This window comes from Colobus angolensis, unplaced genomic scaffold, assembly GCF_000951035.1.
Source record: "Colobus angolensis palliatus isolate OR3802 unplaced genomic scaffold, Cang.pa_1.0 Scaffold315, whole genome shotgun sequence".
NCBI classification, from domain to species: domain Eukaryota; kingdom Metazoa; phylum Chordata; class Mammalia; order Primates; family Cercopithecidae; genus Colobus; species Colobus angolensis.
Genome location: NW_012116433.1, coordinates 1156404 through 1170047, shown reverse-complemented (window position 1 = coordinate 1170047; position 13644 = coordinate 1156404). Strand labels below are relative to the sequence as shown.

Genomic DNA, 13644 nt, shown 5'->3' with positions numbered 1-13644 from the left:
GGGGAAGGGGAAAGGAAGAGAGGAGAGGAGGGAGAGGAGAGGAGGCCGAGCTTCAGCAACGGAGGGAAGGCAGCTGCCTCTGGCTGCTGTGCTGTGCCTGGGTCAAAAGCAGGCTGGCCACAACTTCCACTCCCACGTCACCCAGATCCCGCTGGGGACCCCATTTCCATAGCCCAGGTGCATCTGATCCCCAGGCTAATTTGCAGCTAGGTGACTCCAGACAGATTCCTCTAACCCAGAAAGTCCCTGAGATGCAGCTTCCACAGATGTCAGGAGGCCCTCACCCCAGGCCCCACTCGGGGAGGGTGGCCCAGGTGACTGCAGCTGAACTGCACACTCTGGGGTGGGCAGACAATCCTCCTCCAACTCATCGCCTCCTGATTTACGGCCTCAGTCCCCGGGGGAGCTTCGGGGCTAAGTAATTGCTTCTGCCTTGATTACAGGCCGGCACAAATGACTGTGGGCCTGGTCCCACCAGTGTGTTTGAATCTTTCAAATGTCCACACGCACAGCCACTATCCGGACCATCTGATCGTTACCTTAAAAGGTTTAATTTGCTTAGCGAGGAAATTAGACTATAAACTATTCAGAAATTATGGAAAGTCACACATCAAAGAGACCCTCCCCTGTGCATTCCTTAAGCACATTCTGCTAGAGCACTGTGTGTGTGCATGTGTGTGTGCATGTGTGGGTATGCATGTGTGTGCGCGTGTATATGTGTATGTGTGTGTGCATGTGTGTGTATGCATGTGTGTGCATGTATGCATGTGTGTACGTGTATGCATGTGTGTGCATGTGTGCGTGTGTGTGTGTACGCACGATCGTGCCTGCATGACCTGGCAGGTGTGTGGTTATCAGAAACAATAAGTGGCTCAGCAAAAGTCTGACTCCACACTGACTCTACAACCAACCCTAGAACTGAAGCTGCCACTTTCTGGGGCAACAGGGCACGAGAAAGCCTGAGACAGTGGAAAGCCACCCAGGCGCAGGCTGGCTCCTCCCGCCAGGGCTGACCCCGCTCTGTGATGTGAGTGCTGAGGGCTGAGGTTCCTGCCCACAGCTCTGGACCACACAGGGAGGGAGAATATCCCGTGAGGAAAATGCAGGCCGGCTCCTCACTGAAGGGTGGGCCTTTGTTCAATGCCCTGACCACCACCACCACTGACACAGCCTGGCCAGCAACCTCAGGACCCCGTCCTTGCCAACCTGGTCCCAGGCCCTCCTGCTGTCTTCTTTCCTCCTCCCTACGTGGGGCACCGTCTAGACGCCCCTCCTGACCTTCCTAAGCCACTTCCTTGCTGCCTCTGACTCAGTCCTCACAGTCACTCAGAAAAGTCAGTATTTTTCTTCCCCCTTTGGAGATGGAAAAGCGAGGCTTGGTGATGTCTAACACCCCAAGTTCACACTGAGCCTGGACTCAAACCCCACACCTGCTCTCCATGAAGCCCACCCCGCAGAGAGGTCGAGCCTGGTTTTCCCCATATTAGCCGATGTCCTGTGGGCAGCTGCCCCCCTGCCAGATGAGGAGCAGAGGCCCTGGTCACCAGAGGGACTGGGCTGAGGTCACCAGTGAAGCCCTGTCTGCAGCCAGCACAACCACCCTGCAGCCAGGCCAGGCGGAAATGCGCTGTTCTGGACTGCAGGGATAAATGGGAGCAGCTCCCGGGCTCCCAAGGACGCTGCCTACCTGCCCTTGGCAGACAGCCCACCCACGGCCTGCAGACTGGCAGGCTGGGGGAGGGGCACCGCGGGGAGCAGAGGGAGATTCTGGCCTGGCCCAGCAGCCGCACAGCTCCCCTGTGACACAGCGGCCTCCATCCGCGAGCCCCCGGCGCACCCATCTCTGCCTGCCTGCCTCGTGAGGGCTTCAGGGGCAGGGAGAATCCTGAGAAGCATGATGTTTTAGACAGGAACCTTGTGGGGTGGCAGCACCCTCAGAACACCCGAGAGTCGCTCCACACCCCTCTGACAGGCAGATGGAAATAGGGAGCCCCAGTGGCTGGGGGCACAGATTGAAGCTCCCCACAAGCCTGGATTGTCCTTGGCTTGCCCTTGACCTTCCAAACGTGTAGGAACATTGCCCTCGCTTCAGTTCCACAGGTGGGTTTGTTTTCACTCCATAATGGTTTGTTTCTCAACTCTCCACAGAGATCCACATGGCAGGTTTCTCCCATGGACCACGGCCCACCCGGTTCTGCCAGAGGCTACCCCACCTCTATCTGAGGAGCTCCAGACAGTTAAGAGTCATCTCCATGGGCAGCTCTCGAGGCTGGTACAGGGGAGACCAGGAGAGGCCAGTGCAGGCCCCACCCTGAGGGAACTCTGATGACCTCTGACCCCGCAGGGCTGCGGGTCAGGGAGCCACACAGCAGGGCCTGAAACCCGGCAGTGTTTACAAAGCACCTCGCATTCTGCTGGACCCGGGTCACACACGTCTTCTTCCTAGCTCGGTGGGTTAGCGTGAGCTCCTCTCTGCAGACAAGGGAATGAGGCTCAGAAAGACCTAGTTACCTGTGCAGACAAATTGCTAATGAAAGGACAGGAATTCAACTGAGCTCTTTTTGGGTTCACCAAACCCCTCTGCTGACAAAATCACTCCCTTTGAGAAACGCTCCTGGGTGCCAGAGCTCTTAGGCACTGTGGAGAGGACACAGAGGCTCAGAGATGCAAAGAAACTTGCCTGGGGGCACCCAGCTGGCTGCCGACAAGCAGCACTTCAACCCAGCTCCAAGAGCAGAGGACCTGGTGGTCTGTGCCAGGGGAAGAGAGCTGCCTGGCTTCTTCCGGGACCCACCTGGTGACAGCAAGGTGACCCAGAAGCCCCACTCCCAGATCCCTACTCTCTCTGGGCCCTGGTCCCTTTTTGAGGAGACACGGGAAGGACCCATGACATGCTGGACACATGGTCTGGAGAGGACCTGCTTAGCAAATGCAACACGAGGAGTCATTGCCCCACAGCTTGGGATTCAAATTATAACAGGCCTTGGCACACCCTCTGCACCAGGGGTGGGCTCTCCTGATGCTTGAAGCCCCCACTGAACTCAGAACAAATCGCAGCCCCACTGTGCTGCCTCAGTCAACTCAATGCCTTTCTTCTTGGGCCTCAGAATTTTATTTCGTTTGGAGAAAGGACAGCCAAGGACACAAGCAGCAAAAACAACAAACGACAGCAAAAATCAGTCAATGTTACCGAGCAAGATAGAGCTTAACAGCCCCCAAAGAAAAATGCAACCACCACAGAGTACAACTTCCCAACAATCCTTCTAGCCTCCTCTGTGTCCACAGCAACATCGCCCCCTGCTGCCAGTTACCAGGATCGCCACATGCCCCGGTGGAAGGCTGGGAAAGCCCTGACCTCCCAGCCTCCTTCCACTTTTGAAATATTACAAGGTACTACCCACCTCCCTTGGGTACTCTCCACATCTCCGTATTGATCTGCAGAACTTCACGTAGAATATGACAGGAGGATGCCCCCTGGAGTTGTGCAAAGCAGTGGCCGTCTTCCTTGTTATGGGCAAAGAGATTAAAGTATTGATCCAGGAACTTAAGACCACAGTGCTCATCAGGGAACCAATGAGCCCTGCCCCTGCCTCTGAACAGGGTTCGGAGGAGGTTCCAGAAAGGACATACTTTTCCTTTTTTCTTTTTCTTCAAGGAGTGTGGAAAAGGGACTCTCTCTAGCTCTGACCAGGTGTCTTCCAAACCCCACAGCTAAAAGCATCTGATGGGCAAATTCAAGTATGTGGCACCTGCTATCCCTCTCACAAGGTGGCCACAGATGTGACTTCTATAGCCGAGGGTGAGACCAGGGAGGGACCTGGGGATCCAGGGACTGCTTGCCCCCTCCTGCCCCAGCACGTTCTCTGTCCTTGCTGCACCTCCACTGTGTGCGCGCGTGCCCACGTGACCTCTGAAAGAGATGCCTGGTGTCATCTAATGAGATGGGACGAAGAGCAGGCTGCCTCAGAGCCCCAGGTGGCCAGCAAGTCCCAAGACCCCTGGGGATGGGAGGTGGGACCACTCAGATGCTGGACAGCTTGGTGCCTCCCTGTCTGTACCTAGGACGGAGCCTGCAGCTGTGCCTTCCTGTACCAAACAGCCCTGGTCCCCAAGAGCTTGGCGAGGGTTATGAATCCATCCAGGAGGACTTCAGAGCCGCCTGGTCTTCACCTCGGGTAGGCCCTCCATTGACAGCAAGGAGAATCACTTCAGCTTTGAACTCCCCTCCTCACAGCACCCCGTCACGGAGTCAATGGCCCAAACTCAGCACTAAATCTGTGGCCAGCTCCCCTGCATTACAGAAGGACCCAGCCCTGAGAGTGGGTCATTTCCTGAAGCAGAGCGGTGCTGGGAACAAGGGAAGTCACCGTGGCTGAATGATGGGCCTGAACATTCGCACGCAGCCTGGGCCTCCCTCACTCAAAGACGTCTTTCAAGATACAGAAGAAACTGGTCACCAAAGCGCGTGTAAATTCATTGGGTAATTTACTTGTTGCAGTATCAAACCCGGCAATGGCCTATGGACAAAGCGCAGAGCCAGCGGCTTACGCAGGGGACAGAAAAGTGAGTCACAGATAGGCCTTTTCCTCAAGCCAACAAGGAAGATAAACCAAGCACACGACAAAAGGGAAACCAAAGCATTCTGTGCTAGGTCACCTGGCAGAGGCGACAGACAGGAACCGATGGCTGCACTGGGGATCCCGCCTGCTGCAGAGCTGGACTCTGAGGGCCCTGGAAGGATGGGAGTCCTGGAGGGTGGGCACCACCCCTGGAGGACATGTACTGCCTGGGCTGGCGTGTGGAGGCGGCAGCCCACCAAGCATGCCTGGGAATGGGGCATCCTGCTTGGTGGGCGTCACATACCTGAGGAAAGCAGCGGGCTAGGACTGGAAGGGAGCGCCAGTATGAGGCTCTGATGCGCCAATGCCTCTGGCAGGCTCTGTGGCATATACAGGGCAGGGGCAGGCCTGGGCTTGGGCTGTGGGGTGGAAGGCTCACCTGGCGGAAGGCTCACCGGGTGGGAAGGCTTGCAGACTACAGGGAGGTGAGTGGAGGGACCAGCCAGAAGGTTTCTGCTGAGTAAGGCCCCCCAAAAGTATCCAAAAGAGGGCCAGGGTGTGGGGCAGTGGAGGCAGGGGCAACGGCCCAGGTGAGGAACTGTTCTTGTTATTTCTGGTCTTGGGCCTTTGGCTCATGGGCCCGTGGGGATCCCTCCTCAGCACACAATGTGGGTGCTTCCAGAGTCTATAGGGAGACCCTCTTTCCTGGTCATTACTTCTCCCAAACCCAACCACACGCCTGCGCTGCCACCACCTTCCTCTCCACCCTCCCTTTCCAAACTCGGAGCCAGCCGCTCAGGGTCCAAAAATCAGACGGGGCCCTGAGGAAACACTGGGGGTTGCAAGGCAGCCCTCTGGCAATGAAGCCCTGGGCCAGCGGCCCTGACAGGCTTTGCTCGTACCCCACAGGCCTCCCTGAGCTGCCACGCTGGACCAGCCAGAAACTGGTGGGCCCTGAGGTCTGACTCGGACATCCCAGCACCTACCCTGCCCCGAGATGGGCAAGCGGAGGCATGACCTCTTGGCTTCCCAAAGGTGCAGGCACACACGCCTGCACACACCTCATCACAGAAGCAGGGCAGCTCACCCCGCCCCAAGGCCAGGCCCTCCCACCTGCCTCCTCCTGCCCTCTTCACACACACATTATGTTCACATATGCACCCGGGTGCACAACGCACGCACACACACACACACACACACACAGTGAAATTCACCCCACCCAGGGTCCCGGAACAGCTGCTGTGGTGCCTGGCCATTACATCATAGAGGGAGGAAAACAGAGGCAAACTCCTGTTGCCCACTGAGAAAGGATGTGGCTAGAGGGAATGGAATTGCATGAATGCCAGAGAAGAGGAAACTAGAGGAGGGTGAGAGGTGGGAAAGCAACAGGAAGATTGTGAGAAAGAAGAGCAGTACACAAAAAGCTCAGAGGGAGGACAAGAGGCCTGTCCTTCCACCCAAACATGAAGGACTTGCTGGGCGCCCGTGTCACCTGCTGCCCCTGCCTTCCTAAACACACACTCACAGGTGCACTCACACACACAACACTCACATTCACTCACAGCCCCACACACACTCGCTCTCACACACACACTCACACGTAGGGAGCAGCACATATCTGAGCAAAGTACCATGGTGACAGTGAGTGCATCCTCTGCACACAGCCAGGGAGGCAGCCGCACGCAGTAGTCACCAAGAGCTTTAATGTGCTCTTCAACTCATTGCACTAAAGAAATGTGAGCATCCTCAGATATTCAAATCACTTATTCTCTGTAGTGAAACCTTTGGGAGATGTGGGAGAAATTGTGTTCTGTATCCAGCACTCACATTCCTCCCCATTACTCCCCTCAACCCCCATCTCCCAAATATACAGCTTCAGCATGAGGTGCCTCTATGGGGCTTGGTTCTCTGGGCTGAGTGTGTTCAGGCCTTGGCGAGCCTGCCCGGCAGCCCCTGGGCCACCCAGGCTAGTGTGACTGAACACAGGGCTCAGCGTCACTGATCCTGACCCCCACCTCCCGCTCTTGGCTTTGCTTGTTGCCAGCTGCACCACATCGGCTAAGGCACTCACATCAGTGCCTTGGGTAACAGATTCTGGGGGAGAAGTCAAGGACTAAATGCCGTGGAAAACACCTTCCAGGAGGTCTTCTCACCCTGACCCAAAGCTCCAACAGCAAGTTTTTGATGAACCCCACTCCAGAATGAAAAATCTCACAGTCTTAAGAGCTGATAGTGTCAGGCACTGTCCTGAGGATGTGATGCATAAATAGACTTATTTAAAGCTAATAAAAACCTCCTGAGGTAGGGACTATTACTGTGAGCCCCATTTTACAGATAAATAAACTGAGGCACAGAGAAGTTAAGCAACCTGCCCAAGAGCACACCGCCAATTAGTGGGTTCAAATTCAGGCAGAGTCTGGACTCAACCATCACACGAAACTGCCTCTTTCTTGATCATGTTTCCATATAAAGTGACGACACTGACTGAGCCTGGCTGTGCCTCCTGCCAGAAGCAACTCTTGCAAGCCTCGAAGGCCCTTGAAGCAGGCTGTGCAAACACAGCCACAGAGATGCTTCTAGATGTGGACATGAACCTAAAAGCACCTGCTCTGAAAGTTGTGGTAATGTTTCGACCACATGCCCTGAAGCACCAATATATCAGGACAGAAAGAGCAACTCTTTCTGTTGCTCTTTGGAGCAGCAAAGGAGATTTGCAGGTCTCCTTTGTCAACCACCCTGAAGAAATATGGCTCAAGGCCGCTGGCTCCTCACCCCTGGCCCATGCCGAGATCAAATGAGGCCTAGAGGCTGGACCTCCGGCAGTGATGGGCCAGTGATCAGAAGGGGGAGCTCAATAAAGGGCATCCTCTCAGCTCCAGGACTTACCTGCCCCTCCCAGAGTGGACTCTCCACCCTCCCTGGCCTACCCCACTGCAAACTTCCCCCTCACTGCATGGAGAGAGGCAGAGACAGGCCAGGGCCACGACAGGGACCGTTCTGACTTACTTGAAGAAGTCCTCCTTGCAGTAGACGCTCCCGGCCCTGGAGAAGCACCTGTCCGCCAGCTGCATCTGGCAGTCTGCACACTTGAGGCAGGAGCTGTGCCAGTGTCTGTCCAGGACCTTCAGGATGAACTTGTCCAGGATGTGCTGGTTGCAGCCAGCACACTGGGGGATCTCTGTGAGGAAGAGGAGAGAGAGGCACTGTGAGCCTTCCACACAGCCCTGCTAACCAGGCCAGGCCCTGGCAGTTGCCTTCCCATTCTGATGGTGGTGGAAACAGACATGGCCCAAACCACAGAGCTGTTGCATGTAGTTGCACAGGTTATACACTGCATACAAAGGTGCATGGTCAAGGGACAAGTGGGGACTGAAAGCCAACCCTTGCTTTGCTGGCCAGGCTGTGTTTTCTGGCTTGGGGTGACTTTGGCCCAGAGGAGTCATCTGTTTCTAAGGGCACCACAAGGCTAGCAGCAGCAGCTAAGCCATTTATGTCAGCTGCAGTTCCACAGCCAATAGGCCAGGAAGGCTCAGCAACATCCACCTCTGTTTCCACAACATTTTCACAAGTGATTGGAAGCTCTGCTAAAAACATCAGCCCCCAAAGTAAGCCCTGCCCAGGCCTGGACTGAAAGGCCATCTGTCCTGAAAAGCAAATGATAAATACGGTGTGGGGGAGGGGGTGGGCAGTGATCGAGGTCCAGGCCTGAGGGTGCTCTTGTAGAGAAAATCTCAATATTTTAATGAACTGCAACCGATACCATAGATTGGCTGGATCAATACCTCATCCTAATGTGCCTTCCTGTGCTGCAGATAGGAAAGCTAGAAACTGCTTTTCCAGATGCCCTTGTGGCTCACATTTTGAAGATGAGTGAGTCTTCCAATCAAACGCTCTTGGGAGAGACTTGAATTCAAAACTGAGCTAAATGTCAAGACAGCTGAGGGACAGGCTCCCATTGTGCTGATGTGCATCACGGCGGAGGCAATGAGGTGCCGTGTTGGGTGCTGCACTGTCCTGGTCAGTCACGGCAGAGGCAATGCAATTCTGGGGGCTGAGAGTTATCCCAGAAGCTCCACCCAGCGGGCTCCTGAGTTGAAAGCCACCTGCCACCTGATGATTAATCACTTTTCACTTAAATAGTGAAAGTGGATTCTGTTGTCTGCAACGGAACCCTAACCACTGCCCCACCTGGTTCCTGTCCTGGGTGACTTCCTATCTGAGGTCTGTTTCTCCGCCATCCCATCTTCCCAAGGGATTGCTTGGGCATTTGATAGTATTTTGAGTCACTGACTGTTTCAAAATCTACAAAATGGTCAGGTTTCCATGGTTGGATGAACTAACAGTGCTAGGATCTCTAGCCATTTTCCCCTGTGCTTTTCAAAAAAAGAAGGTAACAAATCAACAAGTACTAAGAACAAAAACATAAAAGTGCAAGCGTTTGGCCTCCTAGAGTATCCTCCTGATACGGCACCAGGGTTCCCATCCCTATTATAAAAGACACCTTTGCTCGCTGTTTGTCTAAACACTCACTGCCTAGCATGGTGCCTGGCTCACAAGGGTAACGCCACAGATGTTTATCACTAAATAATAAATCGATCAAATCCTGTCTGAGAAGCTCACCTTGAAACAGTTTTTCACTAGTTTCTCCTGTACACTCCAAAATGTCAACAGCAGTAAAACCAAATCTCTCATGAATCATACATGGTTTTTTGTTTTGTTTTGTTTTGAGACGGAGTTTCGCTCTGTTGACCAGCCTGGAGTGCAGTGGTACAATCTCGGCTCACTGCAACCTCTGCCTCCTGGGTTCAAGCGATTCTCCTGCCTCAGCCTCCTGAGTAGCTGGGATTACAGGTGCCCGCCACCACACCCAGCTACTTTTTGTATTTTTAGTAGTAATGGGTTTCACTATGTTGGCTAGGCTGGTCTCAAACTCCCGACCTCAGGTGATTCGCCTGCCTCGGCCTCCCAAAATGCTGGGATTACAGGCGTGAGCCACCATGCCCGGCCTCATACATGTTTTTGATTCATATCATGTTTATTGGTGTGATATAATTTAAAAAGTGTCAATATAAAGGAATTACCCTCAACATACTAAGAAAAATTTTATTTTATTTTATTTTATTTTATTTTATTTTATTTTTTTGAGGCGGAGTCTCGCTCTGTCGCCGGGGCTGGAGTACTGTGGCCAGATCTCAGCTCACTGCAAGCTCCGCCTGCCGGGTTCATGCCATTCTCCTGCCTCAGCCTCCCGAGTAGCTGGGACTACAGGCGCCCGCCACCTCGCCCGGCTAGTTTTTTTGTATTTTTTAGTACAGACGGGGTTTCACTGTGTTAGCCAGGATGGTCTCGATCTCCTGACCTCGTGATCTGCCCGTCTCGGCCTCCCAAAGTGCTGGGATTACAGGCTTGAGCCACCGCGCCCGGCTAAGAAAAATTTTAAACACATCTAAACCTATGTAGAGAGAAGACTTTCTTAACTATTAAGACATTTATACTTAAAACCTATAAATAGGCTATTGGGACAATCACTGAATGCCATCACTAGCCCTGTACACAGAAGTGACAACCTTGGGCCCAATTAAACCCCAGCCCCAGCCTATTCCCTTCATGGCCCCAGTACCACCAGTATTTGTGTGGAAGTCAGGCCTGGTATACATGCCTTGCCTGTTGACCCCTTTCTCAGACCAAAATATCCCATGAAAACTATCTGGTGTCCCATTTGCTAATTATCCCAGTATATATAGGATTCTTTTTTTTTTTTTTTTTCCTATCTCCACAGTTTTCCTCCTTGAGAAATACATTGTCCAGCCAATCAGTACTACTGACCCAGGAGTTCCAGTGTGCCCAGCAAAGTACTGAGCACTTGACAGCCACAGGGATTTCCACCCAGTGAGGGGATGGGCAGGGCATGGGGTGGGAATGTGGATTCTGGAGTTCAGCTGCCTGGGTTTGGATCCTGACTCTGCTTTTTAAACTTGGACCAATAACTTAGCCTCTCTCTGCCTCAGTTTCCTCACCTGTAAAAGGGGGTGATGATGACAGTAGTGCCTGTAGGATTGTTGTGAAGAGCAAATGGATTGATACATGGACAATTTTTAAGACAGGCCCCGGTATACAGTAGGTGCTCAAGACAGGCTTGCTATTATTAGGAGATAACTGTCATGCCCACAGAAAGGCAAGTCAGGCACCCATGTTCCTGGGCATTTTCTCCTGGAGCCCTCACAAGAATCCCTGCAGAAATGTCATGACTCTCCTGTGGAGGCCGAGTGGCCGCCTCACACAGCAACTATGCCAGTGGCTTGGGGCCATGCCTGTCTGCCCCACACAGGTAATCACTCAGCCACACCCCGGGCCTCCCTCCAGGGGCCATCAGGGGCTGGCTGGCATCTCTGGAGGGCCCTGGAAGGTCTTGGTGAGGAGGTGACCCTTGAGCCCGCCAGTCTATGAAGGGTGGTTAGCCAGGAACTCCTTTGGTGTGACGCCCCCAGGATCCAGCAGGAGAAAGTAGGGGACAGCTCAGGTCAGGAGAGTTATGAAGGGCAAAGGGGAGCGGGTTTCTCCAGCATGAGCTGAGTTCAGTGCCCCTGCAGTCTGCTGAGCAGTGGAAAGGCTGAGGGAGGAGGTGTCTGGGAGGACTACCCAGGCCTCTTCTTGCAGGGGAGAGGAGGGGAGACCCAACCAGGAAGCCCTCCCAACTCAGGGAAGTGAGTTAAGGACAAAGGGCATGCAGAGCCAGCAGAATGTGTGAACAAGGCCTGCTGTGTGCCACAGGGCAGTGCCACGTGCCCACTGAGCCCCAACAGCAGGGCACAGCCGTGGCAGGAGGCTGCTAGGCAGAGTCGTACAGGGCTTCATGCCCCAGTGGCACAGCCGCACCTCTGCCCTGGGAGTCAGGTCAGGGGCTTCTTTGTGTGACCTGGATTTCCAGGAGCTGGGCCCCAGCCCCAGGGGGGCGATTAACCCTTTGAGAACCCAGATGAAGCACCATCCTCGCTGGCCCTTGGCATGCGGGCCAGGAGCTAGCCCAACTCCTTGCACCTCCCTTGGCTCCTGGGCAAGAGGGGTCGCAGATTCCTACCTAACTGTTGTTTGGCCAGCCCTCTGAGGAGAGATTTGGCTATATTTCTCCTCCCAGCCACAAATGCATGGGATGAGGGTGAGGATGTATGCCCATAAAATTTATTTCGAGCAAGATATCTAGTGGGAGCCTTAATCTGATGAGTATTCAAGAGAGAATACATTAGGGCTAATGTATGCAGGGACCAGCGGGCAGGGGAGTTTCAGAGGCTTGTAAGCAGAGACAGCATCATGTTGAGGAACAACACTAAAAGCAGACAGACAAGCCGTTTCAGCCTTGAGCTTGGAGGAGAGGATCCACGCTGGGTCACTCTGGGCTGCCCAAACTAGAGGTCCTCACAGAGAGGCCTTGGGACCAAACCAGGGCCCTCTGGTTCGGCAAAAATGGAAGGGGCCTACCAAGGGTGCCCTTTAAGAATTAAAAAGCTTTTCTATTCTACTGTAGATTTTGATGTGGGGATTAAACAAAGATAATTTGGAAATGCTCTAAAAGATCTCCAATATACCAATCACAGTAGTACACGCCAGCATCAGAAGCCTGTTATGAGCCATGTCAGGGCTTGAGTGTGTATTACCTCAGTGAACCACTCTCAACGAGGGAGGAATTACCATTCCCAGTTTACACATGAGGAAACTGAGCCTTTGCGAGATCAGGCGATACATCCAAGGCCCACAGTGGGGAGCCATAATTCCAACCAATAGCCAGTGCTGCTGCTTTCCTGACGGTGGACTAACCCAGCCTGAGAGCTCAGGGGGCCTGAACCATCCCCTTACTTGGCTTGAGCCTGTCATTTTTTTAGATAGGAAACTGTGGCAGACAGAGAGTCTCAACACAATTCCATGTATAGCAACAAGGGATTATAAGACCACTGGCCTCTTGAGCTCCCTAACAGCTGGGCAAATGGAAATGTTGGAGGCACAAACTGAGACGACACAGGCATCTAGTGTGCATGTGTCATATGGGATGGATGCCTAATGTCCAGGGGACAACGGGAAGCAGCAGCCTCTGTCCACCATCTCCTCCTCTAGCTACAAGGTGCCTGCCTGTTGATGGCGCCCATCCCTACTTGTGAAGATGTGGAGACCTGTGAACTCAGACCCCACACTCCAGGCAACGTGGGCCCCATGTAATTATTTAGATTAGTAAAAAATATAAACTATCTGGAAATTTTTCAAAGAGCAACATAAGCCTTTTAATTAAACCTATAATAAAGTATTATTTTTACAGTTTAGAAAGGCTGAACAGAACAGTTTATCTAGGTTTCCTACCAGAAATAAAGTTCTGGTGCATTAACCGGATCTCCTCCTTCTGAGGGAGGAGGTGTTGAAAGAAGACTGCCTTGACCTCCTCTTGCAGGGGAGAGGAGGGGAAAACTATCTCCCCTCCCCTTTTCTTACAGAGGTGCAGTGGCTCACATCTGTAATCCTGGCGCTTTAGGAGGCCAAGACGGGCAGCTCATTTGAGGCCAGGAGTTTGAGACCAGCCTGGCTAACATGGTGAAATCCCGTCTCTACTAAAAAAACAAAAATTAGCCAGGCATGGTGGTGCGTGCCTATAATCCCAGTTACCCAGGAGGCTGAGGCATGAGAATCGCTTGAACCCAGGAGGTGAAAATTGCAGTGAGCCCAGATATGCAGCCTGGGTGACACAGCAAGACCCTCTCTCTCAAAAAAGAAGGAAGGAAAGAAGGAAGGAAGGAAGGAAGGAAGGAAGGAAGGAAGGAAGGAAGGAAGAGAAAAGAAAAGAAAAGAAAGTTGTAACCAAAATTTGCAAAGGGCAAGACAATTTCCAAATCCCCAATAAGCTCAACGTATTTCATGCAGTATTTACTATCTCAAAAATTCCACTTTAAAACTGGAATTTATGTAGATGCTTGGAGTCACTAAAGACAAAATTTGATCTATTAATAACTCAGTTCCGGCCGGGCGCGGTGGCTCAAGCCTGTAATCCCAGCACTTTGGGAGGCCGAGACGGGCGGATCACGAGGTCAGGAGATCGAGACCATCC

The 13644-nt window shown here is 53.1% G+C and overlaps 1 protein-coding gene across 1 annotated transcript in view; it reads right to left on the bottom strand.

Moving 5' to 3' along the window:
* LHX4 (LIM homeobox 4) overlaps positions 1 to 13644 on the bottom strand; it is a 46099-nt gene that overhangs the window by 19415 nt on the left and 13040 nt on the right. Inside the window, exon 2 of the mRNA XM_011951141.1 lies at positions 7566 to 7737. Coding sequence (XP_011806531.1) covers positions 7566 to 7737 — 172 coding nt within the window. The remainder of the gene's footprint in view (positions 1 to 7565; positions 7738 to 13644) is intronic.